Source organism: Ursus arctos, chromosome X (assembly GCF_023065955.2).
Source record: "Ursus arctos isolate Adak ecotype North America chromosome X, UrsArc2.0, whole genome shotgun sequence".
Taxonomy (NCBI): Eukaryota; Metazoa; Chordata; class Mammalia; order Carnivora; family Ursidae; genus Ursus; species Ursus arctos.
Genome location: NC_079873.1, coordinates 35,303,551 through 35,319,743, shown reverse-complemented (window position 1 = coordinate 35,319,743; position 16,193 = coordinate 35,303,551). Strand labels below are relative to the sequence as shown.

At 45.1% G+C, this 16,193-nt stretch overlaps 1 protein-coding gene across 8 annotated transcripts in view; it reads left to right on the top strand.

Moving 5' to 3' along the window:
* The first annotated feature begins 15,978 nt into the window (after nt 1-15,978).
* The window catches only part of CASK (calcium/calmodulin dependent serine protein kinase), a 344,451-nt gene continuing 344,236 nt past the window's right edge, over nt 15,979-16,193 (top strand). For 2 of the 8 annotated variants that reach the window (XM_026513322.4, XM_044389369.3), the window contains exon 1: nt 15,979-16,171. In XM_026513322.4, the coding sequence (XP_026369107.1) occupies nt 16,113-16,171 (59 nt within the window). In that variant the 5' untranslated portion in view covers nt 15,979-16,112. The remainder of the gene's footprint in view (nt 16,172-16,193) is intronic. The other 6 variants (XM_026513329.4, XM_026513327.4, XM_026513323.4 and 3 more) reach the window with 4 other exon arrangements.

The window sequence follows — 16,193 nt, the reverse complement described above, 5'->3', positions numbered from 1 at the left end:
ATTAAGAAGCAGGTTTGTTTCCTGAGTCTATGCAAAATATAGTATTAATTGTTACTATGGCATTTGAATTTTAAGACCTGAAAACTGGAAACATTTTGCCTTTTTATCTTGTATGTTTATTTAATTAGAAAACTACATGTTCATTGTGGAGTATTTGGTAAGTACCTAAAGTATAAGAAAAATCACCCAGAAATATTCCCTCTGTGTGCCCGTTCTATGATTGCAAAGATATTATCAATAAAGTCTTTGATTAATCTCTCTTTGATTATTTCCTGCAACATTTAAAAAATTTCTAGAGAAGTGTGTCTTGTACCAGATTCCCAAACTAAGGATGTGGAGAAGGTATAGCAGAGACCCACTAGAACACTGAAAGGCCTTCAGAGGGGAAAAATGTGAGAAATTAATAGGGCAATAAGAACTTAAAAGATGTGTGTTCTCAACACACCTCCAAGTACCCAGTAAAAACCCAGAGCTTGGGGCGCCTGGGTGGCTAAGTCAATTAAGCGTCTGCCTTCAGCTCAGGTCATGATCTCGGGGTCCTGAGATCCAGCCCCGCCTTGGGCTCCCAGCTCAGCGGAGAGTCTGTTTCTCTCTCCCTCTGCCCCTCCCCCCTCATTCTCTCTCTCTCTTTCTCTCTCTCAAGTAAATAAATAAAATCTTAAAAAACCAAACAAAACCCCAGAGTTCAACTCTGCCTCCCAGGGTTTCCCTCCCCAAAGTGTAAGCATAGGGGGGAGGTTTCAGAGGGAAGTGACATCTTAGCAATATCCTGTTCACCACTTATCTCCAAGTCTAGCACAAGACTCAGAAAAATATTTGTTCAGTTAAGAATGAACTGGAAGATGATTTTGATGTGCAGAAAGGTAGTAGCAGAACACTTAAGCAAGAGGAACAAATAGAGTGAGGTTGGGAAAGAGGAGGTGTGTTTGGAGTAGACCAATAAGAATGAAGAGGTGGTGGGCTGAATAATGTCCCCGGCCAAGATGTCCATGTCCAAAGCCCAGGAACCTGTGAATGTGTGACCTTATATGGCAAAGGGACCTTGCAGATGTGATTATGTTAGGGATTTTGAGATGCAGTGATTATCCTGATGGACCCAGAGAGAGAAAAAGAGCGAGAGACAGAGAGACGGGGGGAAGATGCTACAGTGCTGGCTTTGGAGACGGCTGGTGGGGCCGTGAGCCAAAGAAGGTAAATGACCCCTAGAAGTTAGAATGGCGAGGAAACAGATTCGCCCTTAAAGCGAATGTTCCTTCCTCCTCCGGAAGGAACCCAGTCCTGCCAACTCCATTTAGGACTTCTGACCTCCAGAATTGTAAGAGGGAAAAAAAATAAAGTATGTTGTTTGAAGCCACTAAGTTTTCAGTAATTTGTTACAGCAGCAATAGGAAACTATTACAGAAGGTAACTCAGGAAACGGGCAGATAATTCTGGAAAGATCAAGTTCTCAAGTAAATGAGCATCTTTTATTCATAGTAAAATGATGAGGTAGTCTTAATCCCCACAGAAATCAGGAAGGGGCACAGACTGCCACATCATTAGGTATTTTCATTCATCAAAGAAGATTGTGGCATGTCCTTCAGGAAGAACCTAAAACCTGGAGGTTTTATTTATTCTGGTATGATTTAGATACAATCCCACTAAAAGCAAAGCCAACCCTAGACACTTCTGAATTGCACAGGTCACAAGTGACCTTTCAACAGGTTTTCTTGTATTTCCCTATGATGGTAAAAGGTTTAGGAGCAAAGCCCATGGGATGTTACCAGGGAACACACATTAAAAAGGGGGGGGGGCACCTGGGTGGTTCAGTCAGTAAGCGTCTGACTCTTAATTTTGGTTCAGGTCATGATCTCAGGGTTGTGAGATTGAGCCCTGCGTCGGGCTCCCCATTCAGCATGGGGTCTGCTTGAGATTCTCTCTCTTCCCCCCCTGCACCTCCCCACCCCACACTCTCTCTCTCTCTCTCAAAACAAAAACAAAAACCAAAAACTAAAACCAAGCAGAATAATTGGAGAAAGTCTTCGCCTAGAGTTTGAATCGAGCGTTATATCACCAGCTTTCCTGTTAAGATATTCAACAACAGATTTATGGAAGAGAAAAACAGGCAGATTCAGAAGAAGAGAAGGGGGGGGAGGTGGAATTACCAAATATTACTTTTCCCGTCATTGTTGTCTCCCTTTCACTATTGGAATCTTGCTGCTTTTGAAAATCACAATTCCTGTAAATGATCATGAACACAAATATAATTTTCAGCCAATACTCCACGGCATCTATTTTGTTAGCGGTAAAAATATATTACTGTAATATTTTTATGTCTATAAGTAATGCTTTTTTGCAATCACCAATTCTGCTAATTTAACCTCCTCAATACATCTCTAATCTATTCATTTCCCCTCATATCCCGCCTCCACCTCTGTCGGTGAGCGTACCAACACGAAACACATGACACGCTCAAACTGGGATCGTTGGAGATGGGGATTATTTACAAAGGGGCGAGCAGAGAGAAACCACATGGAATAGAAAAGAAAGACATCCAAGGACAATAGACAAATCCTTGGCAAAACGAGCAAAGCTATCACCACCCCTAGGCCTGAAGGGACCCAGAGAGGAAGCAGTAATCTGGAAAGAGAGAGACATGTACAGAAGATACATTTGAGAGGAATATGCTCTTTTGATGAAGGACACAGCCAGCCAGAGGGAACTTAGGAAGGAGGGAATTGGGAAAATAAATACCCTGACCTCATTCTCCTCCAAATCTCTAGGCCTCTACAGGGGCTCTCCATTGGTCAAAGTCAGCCAAAAGCCACAGGGCACAGGATCCTGTTTATGTGGTTCACACAGTTCAGCTTCCCAGGGCATAAACAAGATGGAGAAGGTAGAGAGAAAACTTGGCGAGGAATAGAGAACCTCCGGCATGTCCCCCTCATGCAGTCTATTATCATCTCTGCTACACTAAAGCCTAAATCATTTCTCATCATCCACTCTTGCTCCCCCCCCCAATATACTCTCCAAACTACATCCCCTCCTGTTTAAAACCTAACAGTGGCTTCCTGAAGGGATCAAAATCCTTACGCCCCCAACCTCATGTTGGGTCACTCTCCCACTCACTCCCTTTGTTCCTGTCACACAGGCCTTCTTTCAGTTCCTAAAATAAGCCACAAGGCCTTTGATTGAGTGATTTCTTCAGTCTGGACTTCTCCACCCCCAAACCCAACCCTTGGCCTAGTTCATGACTCTGCTGGGGGCGCCTTATCTGACCTGCCCCTGCTAGATTCCCAGTCTGGGTTAACCTCCCACTTTACACAAAGTGGTGTCTTCCCAGAGAGGACTTATCTCCATTTCCGTTCCATAGCCGTTCCCTCTGAACCTTTGAGGAAGCTGGTTTCCCCCGTTTGCTCCCCCCGGGAGCCTCCCAGGCTGAGAACCCTGCCAGACACTCAGTAGGCACGAAAAGGAAGAATGAGTACATGACTAATATTAACGAATTGCTTCAAAATCGAGTTTATTTCTCTGAATTCAAGAGAAGCTAAAGTGGATATGGGAAAGAAAATTAATTGTAAAACCCAGTTATACAGGAACTTGCTAAAGAAAGCCGTTCTTTCCTTGCCAAAATGTGTTCTGTCCCTTCATTTCTGAGAGCTATGATGCCTTCCATCATTCCCCTGTAACTGTTTTCTCCAGCACAGCCTCAGCGCCCGGTCTCCCAGAGGAGGCAATGCTTCCCACAAGTGCCTGGTGAGGTACAATAAAACTGCCTCAGTGTTCCAGACAGAAATGCAGCTCCTCCCAGCCTCCCTCCTCATCGTGGTACAATTAATTATCTGTGTATGTGTGGATATGTAGTGACTTTCAATGGTGGGTTTCATGACTTCAAATAACCCCAGGTTGGAAAAGAGGACCTCCTCCACCCCATGTGTCTTAGAATTCTCTGAATTGGAAACATTCACATGTAGTGGGTTTTTTCTAACAAGCCTACCATGAATTTGGGGGTCGTCATTGATCTATTCATAAGGGAATGAGCGACTTTCAGTTTGGCCTGAGAGCCGCAACAGACCGTTCCACGTAGTCTATGTGGTCTTTCGTGGAACAAATCCACTCAAATGATATTCCTTGTCTCCTTAAAACATTCATTCCAGACCATCGTGGAATCTAGTGTTCTTTTAGCATTGGTTATATTGCTTTCAGAAAAAGTAATTGTGAGGAAAACAGCTCACGGGCTAAGGGGCAAGATAGTTTGCCCAGGCTTTTCTTATTAAAAATTATCACATTGGGTCGAGAAGCTGCATTATCAAAATACACAGAATCCTTTCCCAGCCCTTTTTATATCCTCAAGTTCATGTTCATAAAGAACCTTTAGAGACTTTTAGGCCTTCTGGGAATGAAGCTATAATTTGTTTGTGCAACCATGACCCACGTCAGCCCCCTCCGTGGGAACTAGGTTCTTTTTGAGCTTATGGAGGGGTTACATTCCTTCAGTTGACCGAAGTTTTGTCTCTGTTTGGTCCCATATAAGCAGGGAGCCCTTCAGTCTACCCCCAAGTCTCTTCTTGCCATCCACGGCCTGTATCTCTCCTTTGGTCCAGCACACGGTCCTCACAATGGCAGCAGCCTGAGTCTGCTAGACCATTCCACGTGGAGCGCTTTCTTTATTATTACACTAACTTCACTCTAAAGGTCCTTGGAAGCTTCAACAGGTCATAGCCCCCACCCTCACCCCAATCACCTGGGATAGTCTGGCCGGGGCATTGGTCACCATTTTTCCTCCTTTCCCTGGAAAAAGGTGCTCTTCAGCACCCATCCACCTGTTACCTTATCTAGGCTAAAGCAATCTGTGATTTCACCTGAACTCCAGGATGAAACCAGGGGCTTTATCTTAGGAACTGACCCTCCTTGCCATTCTGCCCTGCCAACAGGTTTTTAAGGCAGCTACTCTACTAAACATTTCTAAGCTCTATTTCCACTTGGGTTTAAGGTGCTATCTTAGAAACTTATCTATAGAAAACTTATAGAATAGAAATAAAGGAAACCAAAATGCTATCCTGATTCCAGGCTTATACTTAGTTTTCATTTGGGGGTGGGAGGAGAGGAACTAACCCAATCATGAGATACAGGCCTTTCATCAGGACCCTTGACCCCCACTGCTACCCACACTCCACTCTCAACCTTGGTGCCCTGTGATCTCTCTAACCACAGTGACCCAATCCAGCAAGAGGTAGTTTGGCTCATTTCTTTGAAGACCTGGTTAGCTAAGTTGGGTGACAGTTTAGAACATGAACTTTAGGCTCAGGAAATGGGTTCAAATTCCATCCCTACCCATGACTAAATGTGTCACCTTGGGCAAGTGACTTAGCCTTTCTAAAACTGATTTTGCTCTACGAAGTGAGCCCAATAAAAAGCTCTCTCATAAAGTTGTTTGAAAAAATTGGAGATACATGTTTAAGTTATACATCTAAAATTCTCTTTAAATGTATACTTGAGATGAAATACAAATAGCATGAAATTTACCATCTTAACCATTTTTAAGTGTACAATGTTAAGTATATTCCCATTGTTGTGCAGTCAATCTCCAGAACTCTTTCCTCTTGTGAAACTGAAAGTCTATACCCATTAAATAATAACTCCCACTTCCCTCTTGCCCCCAGCCCCTGGCAACCACCATTCTACTTTCTGTTTCTAATGAGTTTACTCTTCATACCTCATATTTGTGAAATCATGCAGTATTTGTCTTTTTCACTAGCTTATTTCATTTAGAATGATGTTCTCAAGGTTCACCCGTGTTGTAGTATGTATCACAATCTCCTTCCTTTTTAAGACTGAATAACATTCCATCGTATGTATACTCCACATTTTCTTTAGCCATGCATCTGTGGATGGACGTTTGGGTTGCTTTCGCCTTTTGGCTATTGTGAATAGTGCTGCTATCATCAGGGATGTACAAATCTGTTCGAGAACTTGGTTTCAGGTAGACACCCAGAACTGGTACTGCTGATCATATGGTAGCTCTATTTTTAATTTTTTGAGGACCTGCCATACTGTTTTCCATAGCAGCTACATCATTTTACATTCACACCCGTGGTGCACAAGGGTTCCAGTTCCCTTACATCTTGACCAACATTTGTTATTTTCTGGTCACTGTTTTTTTGTGGGGTTTTTGTTTGTTTGTTTGTTTGTTTGTGTGTTCGTTCGTTCATTTTCTCCTGATAGCAGCTACTCTAATGTGTATGAGATAATACTTCTTTGTGGTTTTGATTTGTGTTTCCCTAATGACAAGTGAGGTTGGGTACCTTTTCATACATTTGTTGACCATTCATATGTCTTCTTTGGAGATATGTCTATTCAAGTTCTTTGCCGATTTTTTAATTGGGTTATTTGATGTTTTTGTTGAGTTGTAGGAATTCTTCCTATATTCTGGAATTTAGCCTCTTATCACATACCAGATGTGATTTGCAAATATTTTTCTTCCATTCCATAGGTTGCCTTTTCACTCTGTTGATTGTGTCCTTTGATGCCCAGAAGTTTTTCATTTTGATAGTGCCTCATTTATCTGTTTTTACTTTTGTTGCCAATGCTTTCATTGTCATATCCAAGAAACCGTTGCCAACTCTAACATCATGAAGCTTTTTCTCTATGCTTTCTTCTAAGAGTTTTATAGCTTAGGTCTTATGCTTAGTACTTTGATTGATTTTGAGTTAATTTTTATTTTTTTAAAAGATTTTATTTATTTATTCAGCAGAGATAGAGACAGCCAGCGAGAGAGGGAACACAAGCAGGGGGAGTGGGAGAGGAAGAAGCAGGCTCATAGCAGAGGAGCCTGATGTGGGGCTCGATCCCGTAACGCCGGGATCAAGCCCTGAGCTGAAGGCAGATGCCCAACCGCTGTGCCACCCAGGCACCCCAAGATTTTGAGTTAATTTTTAAACACAGTATAAGGTAAGGTTCCAACTTCATTCTTTTGTATGTGGATATCCAGTTTTCCAAACACCCTTCGTTGTAAAGACTGTCCTTTCCCCATTGAATAGTCTTGGGACCCCCATGGAAATAATTATACATTTGCTTCTACAAGTATTTGATTCACGTCTGCCCCCTCACTAACTTATGAACTCCAAGAGGGTGAGAATCATGTTGATTTTCTCACTATTGTCTCCTCAGCACCTCATATGTGATAAAGGCTCAATAAAGTTTTACTGAATGAGCAAATAAATGCCCGGAAGACACTAAGCATAATGCCTACCACTAAATAACATTTCAACAAGCAGAAACTGTTACTCTTGTTTTATTCAATGCATTGAACCTTTTGCCTGAGGCATACTTTGCTTACTATGAAAGAAATGAATTTAAAAGGTACTGCCTCTGAGGAACATAAGAAAGCCAGTGTCAGAGGGCACAGTGGTTCAGGCTTTGCAATCCGGAAGACTTGTTCAAACATTGGTCCATCTCTTTCTGGCTGTGTGATCCTTGGGACATTAGTCAACTTCCCTCCAAGTCTCAGTCTTCTTATCTGTAAAATGAGGCCAGTAATACCTACTTCATAAAGTTGGTATGTGGATTGAATGAAATATGTGTAATGTCTTTGCATAGTGTCTGGCATTTATAATAAGCCCTCAATAAATAGTCCTTCCATTATTTGTTACAGACCATTACAATCTCTATCTCTTCCCCTTAGATTGATTTTGCTATTGTCTTTTAAAAGGTTACTTTCTTAGCTATTGTCTCCATTAGGAGACAATTTAAAATAGATAACAAGGGTAAATAAGCTTGAATGGGAAATATTTGATTAGAATACTTAAGGCAAAATATCATTGAAGAGTTCCTATCAGATCTGAGAATTACCACAAACAGACTGTGGAAAATCTAATAGTGATTTTTTTTTCCCTTGACCAAAACGGAAAACATCTTATTAGTGCAGATCTTGACGTTATAGATGATCTCTATGAGAAAAAAGATTTTTCAGGAAAGGAGTCTCCATTTACAAAAGGAAAGTTATCATTTATGAAAAAGGATGGTAAGAAGAAAATGGCTCCTTGAGAGTTTTGCAGATTCACCGCCAGAAAAGACCCCCAGAGAGGATCCTCCATCTGTGCCCAGAAGAGGGTAAATGATTAAACCTACCAGTGTCCATAGGCTTGTATTTCATGTTGGTGACTTATTAATCACTTGACCTTTTTCACAGTGCACTTAGCATAGTAAATTGTACTCCTTTCCGTTGAGGCTTGGGTGACTTACGTGACTCTTTGCAGCTTAGCCAGGGCTGGGCTCAATATAAGTTACCCATTGGACATTTTGCAGCTGATGGTGTGTTTTTACCACATAATATGGTAGTTTAGCAGAAACCCGGAAAGAAAGCATCAGGAAACCCAGAAGAGGAAATTCAGGAGTTACCAATTAATTTCCGGCTTCACCTTCAGAATCTCTCATAGCGAAGACAGAAGGCAAAATTCCAAATGCTGTGTGAGATTTTAATTTATTTTTCTACACAAAATGAAGCTCGTAGAACTACCTTCAATTAGTAGAAATGAATCCTATGCCTTGTTCTCTTCGATATGTCTTCAGCTCTGATACTGTTGACTCTCCCCTCCTCTACAAAAATCTTGTTTCTTCTGTATGCATTTTCTTCCTAAGAATCCAGCCACTTTAACTGCTTCTGTTGGCTCCTTAATCTCTTCCTAATTATCAGTGACTCTAATCCAATTCAAGAAACATAGTCATTTATTTAGTTAAGAAATACATTTGAAGTACTTACTATGTTCTAGACGATTTCTAAGTACAAGGGTTGAAGAAGAAAGGCTATACACGAAACAAAAGAGAATTCCAGGAAATGATAAGGGCTGTGAAGCCATTCATTCATTTATTCATCCATTCAACAAATAACCTTTCAAGTGCCTACTACACACCAGGCACTGTTCTAGATGCTCAGAACTCTCTTTCATGGGCCTTAATTGGGTCTCCCCATGGTGAACAGGATAGGACAAGCCACTGGAGGCAGGAGCCGAGTGAGTAAAGTGAGGTAATATCTAAATATGGGTTGATGGGAGAGTGGATTGGGGTGGAGTTTAAAGAAATGGAAAAGAAGTAGAGAACCTCAAAGAAATTTTGTAGGAAAAATCAGTGGGACATGGTGACTACTTGAACATGGAGAAAGAAGTGACGTGCTAAGACAAAGCCAATGCCAGCATTTAGGTAACTAGGAAAACTAGGAAGCCTTCCCAGCATTTATTCTGCCCTTCTCCTGCCCAAAGTATCTGATTTTCCTTCAGAGCTTGTTCCTGGTTTGTTTGTTTGTTTGTTTGTTTGTTTGTTTGTTTTTATTCTCAACCAAGAGATTGATTCCCATATCCAGCTCAAGAGTAGGCCCTGGTTGGTTAAATTTTTCAGTGACTCTCATTCCCTGGCTACAGTGAGTTGTTCAGGGATGGTCATGTGCTTCAATAAGACCAGTGAGAGAGAGTGAATCCTAAACATGGGCAGGACCTACCGGATAACACTCTTTTTCACTCCTTTTCTGGATGCTGATGTATAGGGAGGTGAAGTCTGGAACAGTGGCAGCCCTTTTGCTTCTTCAAAGGGAAAACCTGGAGCTCTGGCGGCCACTTTGTGAAATCTATGGATGAAGCCAGTACCATAGAATGCATAGTGATAAGACTGGAAGAAATGACATCATTTGAGTCCTGGTTCAGGTCTTGCAGGAAGCTACCCTACCTCTTGATTTTTCAATTATGTGAGCCAAGATATTTTCTACATTGTTTAAGCTGCTTTGGATCTTCCGTCACTTGCAACCAAAAAAACCCTGACCATTGCAATCCCCACTAGCATGCAACACAATGTTGAGTCTCCAGGAGCCCAGTGAATACTCGTGATTTTAAGTGGCTGACTTTTGAGCTACGACATGTTCAGTGTATAGCGGCACTGTCCTGTGTCAAGAGACGATCTTGTTACCACTGTCAAACAAAACCTTCCAGTGACTTGTCCATTGATATTAAAGGAAGAAGGGTAACATGAATCTTTAGACAGAGTTTTACAGAAGGAAACACATTTGTATTCAGATCCATTTCTGCTCCCTGAAGTGTTCTTTTGCATTTCTTATGGCTTCTCCACCCTAGCGATGAAGTCAGCACTGGCTCCCTTTTTTCACAGACCCTATTCAGTGGCTGGTGTTAGAGCAGTTGTTCTTAATTTTAAGTGTTTAAGGCTCACTTTGGGGAGCTTATAAAAACACAGATTCCTATGACATACTTTAGGATGTTCAGATACAGTAAGTCCTGCATAGGGCCCGGCAATCAACATTTGAAACAACTTTCATAAGCTCCCAGGTGATTCAGATCCAATTGTCCCTTTGAGAAACACCACCGTCTAAGGTGGGGTCCCCCCAAAGAGGATCTTGATAGGGGGATTCATGAGCAAATGATTTATTAAGGAAGAACTCCCAGGAGAAACCTGTTAGGGAATGAGAGAAAGAAGTAGTAGGAGATGGAGGGGGCAGAAGCCGGGGAAAGTCCTGTGTGTCCTGTCTCCAAGGGGAGCGAGGGCTGTAAGTAAATTGGCAAAGTTGTCCCCTGTCCCTCAGAGAAGGTAACTGGGCTTTTACATTCCTGCACTAAATAGCCAGAGAGACCTAAATGCTCAGGCACTTCCATGTGAACAAAATGATTCCAGGAACTTGTGGGAAGTCCTCTGAAGTCACAGGCGTGGGCTTTGGAAGCAAAACCGTGCTGAAGCTGGGGGAGGGGAGCAATGGGGATTTGAGTGGAGTACCTACAGTGTCTGCTCAAATGACTGGGGGGATTTCATGTTTGCTACAGGAATACCTATATTTTAAAAGTAACTAAGGGAGGGGACAGTGTGCACCAAGCGCAGAGAAGAGTTATTTATGTAGAGTTCCATTCATGTTTGGACCTTTGCGGGGGGCGGGGGGGGGGGCTCCGTCTACACATAAGACTCCAGTGCCACTGAAGTGTGTGGTCTTCTAAGGGGTGAACTCTTTAAGATGGTGTTTAACATCTTCTGCTCTCCAGCCCCTCCCTATTTCTCTAACACCTCTGACCTCTTTCTTCCTACACTGTGATTCAGCCGTGACCTACTTCTCCAAAAGAGCATATTCTTGCTCACCTCCCGGACTCCACAAATGCTGTTCTCTCTACCTACAATCAACTGGCTCCCGCTCTTCCCACCCTCGTTAATTTCTATACTTTCTTCAGTCTTAGTTTAAACATTGCCTCAGTTGGCCTTCCCTGACCTCTAGGTCCCGTCCCTTACTGTTAGCTCTTCCCACAACGTAACGACTGTGACTCTTCATTGTGATTACTTGCCTGATACTTGTTTTCTTTTAGAGCAAAACTTGGCAAAGGCAGAGACCGTGTCTGCTTTATTTGTAGCTGTAACCTCAGTGGCTAGAGTAGACATTCATGCAAGGAATATAAAATAAATGATTTGCAACATGATATTGAAGACGAATATAAAATAAATGAGTCACAGTATGATATCACAGTATTGTCTAGTATATGCAGCTTTTTCCAGAGACACTGATGGTGTCTTTCATCTTAGCTTTGAGTGCCCTGCTTATATCACAAGGCAATCACTTTATTCCGATTTAGAACAGAATAATTTTATTCATTAATTCAGTAATTTTTTTTACTTTAACAATCATAGCTACAGAATGAGGCTGAACCCCGAATTGCCTAAATTAACCCTATGCCACCCTGACCTCTGTGTTTTTCTCATGCTAATATTTCTCTAGAGTGTGTTACTCTCTTTTATATCTGTGTCATGTTGAAATTACGTGGGAGCCCAACAACCTGAGAATGTCTAATGCAACTGCGAGGAAGTCCAATGCCTCGAAATCATTGAAGATTTCCACTGCCATCCGAGAATCAAATTTCTCTAGTACCAACTCCATCCTTGTGGGTTTTTAAATGTTTCTGAATTTTTAAAGTTATTATATATATATTTTTATATATATCATATAATATATATATATGTCAAGTTCTGTCAGTCATATTCTCGAGGTATATCTACATTATGACGAAGATCTAGAATTATTTCATTGATAATTTTCCTACTATTGGAAATACTGCTGATCGGCTGCCAAAGTCCATTCCCCACCTGCTTCTCCCTTACCCACCTCCAAAGAGGAGGCAGGAAAAGTCAGATATTCACGTCACCAGCTTCCCACACACGCGAGGGTTGCCGTATGACTGTTTCGGCCAGTGATGTGGGAGAGAGATATTTTCTTTCCCTACTAAGAGTTGGGAGAGGGAGCAAAATGACCTTGCCTACCCTTGTTGCCTTCCTGAATCCTGCCCCCGGATGCAGTTCAGTGCTGGAAATTGCAGCAGCCATCTTGCGATGGTGAAAGAACAAGCCTGAAGATGAGAGGCTAACACGTCCAGGTTTGCAGAGTGGAAGGAAAGAACCTGGTCACTGATGATACTGTGGAGTAGCTGATTCAGTGTTAGTAACTACCCACCTCCAGACTTCTGGCTCTGTGAGGAAGATAAGCCCCCCATTTGTTTAAACCACTGTTATATTCAGTTATTAACATCTGAACACAATCTAACTGATGCACCTAGTTACTTTAACACTTTCTTTGTGAAAACTAAAACAGGTTATTGACACCTGACCATTTATACCTGTGCTTATACTTATTGGAAGAGTATTAGATTTTCGTAAGAAGCCCAGAGAAGAATTAACTAATTTAACTTTAAAAGTTTTGGTCATTTTGGTTTTTTTTAAAGATTTTATTTATTTATTTGAGAGAGAGAGAGAACAAGAGCAAAGGTGGAGGGGCAAAGGGGAGGGAGAAGCAGACTCCCTGCTGAGCACAGAGCTGGACCCCTGATGACATGGAGCCCGACCTGGAGCCTGACCTGGAACCTGACCTGGAGCCCCACCACCCGGAGCCCCACCACCTGGAGCCCGACACAAAGGCTAAAGCCTGACCAAACTGGTGCTGGACCCGGGGCTTGATTCCAGGACCCTGAGATCATGACCTGAGCCGAAGTCAGATGCTCAATGACTGAGCCACCCAGGCGCCCCTAAAAGCTTTGGTCATTTTAGTTGTAGAAGCAGAGAGGAGCTACCTCCAGCCACAATGCATGCTATGAGTTCTTAGGGATGTGCATTGCAGAGAACTTCTGCGTGACTAAATACCACACCGGAGCTGGGAGATCTAGGCTCAGATGAGATGTTCTGTGAAATATGTGACCATGGACATATGTTTGTCACTGAATTTTTCTCATTTGTTGTACCATTTGTAGGACGCTTTCTCTAAAAGTAACAGGAAGCTCAACTCAAAATGGCATAAACAGTAAGTGAATTTATTGCCCTATAGGACCGGAAAGTGTAGAGAGTTGGCTAAACAAGAGATTGATAATGTCACTGAGGACATCACCCTGCTGCCCCTCAAGTCCACCTTCATCTTAGGTCTGACTACCCTCTCTGGTACAGATGTCTGACGGCAGCAACTGAGGCTGCATACCTTCTGGTTCAAGGCCAATGTGGTGGTTGGGGGCTGGGGTGGGGAGAAAGGCAGATCATGGGTCGGAGGGAAGGCCTGAACTTTGTGCTGATTGGAAGACCTTGAACCACTCAAGGCCAGCGACCACATAATGCCAGTAGCTGATTAAGTTAGGCCCATCATTGAGGCAAGAGAGGGTTGCATTTATTAGTTTAATGAATCAGGACCCACCCAGTCAAACTCAGAACCACCACCCCACAGTGGTGGGGTGGAATGGCTCCCGAGAGGGCAACCACCACATCCCCCACATCCGTAAATGCCTGAGTTGGAGTGGCTGATGTCTAAGGCTCTTTCCAGATCAAAACTGGCTGTGATTCCATGAGCAGGGTGCAATCCTATCCCTATAATTGTCTTTTTTTATTCACCTCCACAATTTTTTATAATTGTCCTTTTCTACCTCTGAGTATAAGCCCCTGTGGAAGATAACAAGCCCCAAAAGGAAGTTGTTAAGTCTTGGCATAACTCAGACTTGGGCTGGGAAGAGGAAGTGAAGCTGACAAGGGTGAGGGTCACTGTGCACCAGGTGGACATGCCAACTTAGGGTGACAGTGACTTGAAACTGCTGGACACTTAATGGAGGCAATGTTTCTCAGGCTCGAAATCTCCCTTGTCTAGAGAATGCACAAGCTCTTGGGGAAAAGAGGAAGACCTTCTCATACAATTACATTTTCCCTCTGATTTGCATTGTAAAAAAAAATGTTTAGTACTCAAATCCTTAACACTGGCAAATCTCTCAGTCTCTTGAGGGAGTGGTCAAGGGTTTGCACAAAACGTTTCTGAAGAGAAAATAGGCTGAGTCTCCACCGCCTCCCAACCCACACACACTTTAGTAAATATTATCTCTTTCTTTCTTTCTTTTCTTATTACTGCACTGAGAATTTTACCAGGTGATTTCTAGAAGCTGACTTATGAACTAATTGGGCACTTCTGCTGTGCAGAGGAACAAAGACTTTTTTTATTGGTCCTTAACTGAGGCATATACCTGTCTGATGGCGTTGGCTCATTCTGCACATGCTCAGTTGAACAGAAATCTTCATACTGAATACAACCTAGCACAGCGGCAACACCCAGAACCTCACTCCCTGGCTGACCCTGTGCATCCACTCCCTCTCGTTGCATTTTTATCCTGACATGTCTAACATTCATAGGGAGTAAAGGGAGCAGGGTAGGTACTGAAAGCTTGGCGGTGGAGGGAGGTGACATACAAAGGGGCTTAAAGTGTCTGTCCCTGCCTTCCTGACCTCTCTCTAGGCTGTCTCTACTGAGGGCAAGCGCTGGATAGATATTTGAGTTTGAGGCAGAATGCGGGAGAAGCTGTCTCTATGAATTGTCACTTATTGTTGCACACCTTCCTGGACAGTTTTTGTTCGGTTCTTCTTGTAGGTAGACGACCTCCCTTCCCCAGCCCTCATTTGAAATAAGGAATGCAAAGTGGCACTAAAAGCGTCCGCCGCCTAGCATGGTCAGGAATGACAGCGTCTCCACCTCTCTTCTTGCTTTTCCCATTCATTAGGACCCTTTCCCAGCCTCTTTCCCCAGCGAAAACTGGGCAAGGCTTCCTGCGGTTACAAAAGAGAGGGGGAGCGACCGGGGTTAGAGCCTCTCGCCGCAGAGACCCAAGAACGTGCGTTCGGTCGTGGACCTTTTGTCCCAGGCCCCCTTCCGCAGCTCGGTCGCGGAGGGGACGACCCGCCCGGCCCCCGCCTAAGCAGCTGCCGCCCGCGCGCCCCTCGGGCCGATACCCCCCGCCCCTTCTAGATCCCCGACGCCCGCCCGTTCGCCGTGACGTGGCCCGCGGCGCGCGCATGCGCCGCTCAGCCCGGTTCCCTGTCCCTCGGCCACCGCCTCCCGACGGGCTGGAGTGGGCGGGGCCTGTGGTTCTCGAAGCCGCGCGGCCGTAGGGGGAGGAGGGCGTGTGTGCGCGAGGCGGGTGCGCGGGGCTCGCGAGCTGGTCGGAGGCTGGGGCGGAGGAGGAGGAGTCGAAGGCGGCGGCTGCGACTCCCGCCCGCATAGACAGCCAGTCCCGCGAAGCCCCCTCCCACTCCCAGGCGGGCGGCGGCGGCGGCGGGAGGAGCAGAAGGAGGAGGGAGCGTCTCTGCCGCCGCCTCCTGGTCCCCAGTGCCGCTCTGCCGCCGCCACCTCCCTCAGCGGCGATCCTCCCTCCATGGTCCTGCCGCGGCCCCCCCTGTAGCCTGAGCTGCCCCGCGCCGCGCCGGAGCCAGCCTCGGCAGAGGGAGCGGTCGCGGCCTCGCGGCCCGCGCGGGCTGACGAGAGGAGAGCGCGGCGCCGCGCCGTCCCCGAGGATCCGCACGCCGGGCAGAGCGGCCCGAGCAGCGCGAGGAGCAGCGGGCGGGCGGGCGGCGCCGGGCCCGGGCCGCCCTCGCTCTCGCGCCCCGGCCCCGCCGCCCGCGCCGGGGCGGTCGCCCGCAGAGGAAGGCGCCGCAGTCTCCGGGCCTCGCAGCCCCACTCGAGCGTCCTCAGCACCGAGGGCTCGCGGGTCCTGAGGGGAGGAGGCGAGCCAGGGGCCGGGCACTGAGCTCTTTGGCGCCCCCATCCCCGTTTTCGGAGCCCTCCACGCTGCGGCCGCTGTCCCCTCCGGACCATGGCCGACGACGACGTGCTGTTCGAGGATGTGTACGAGCTCTGCGAGGTGATCGGCAAGTGAGTCCCCACGCGAGGGAGC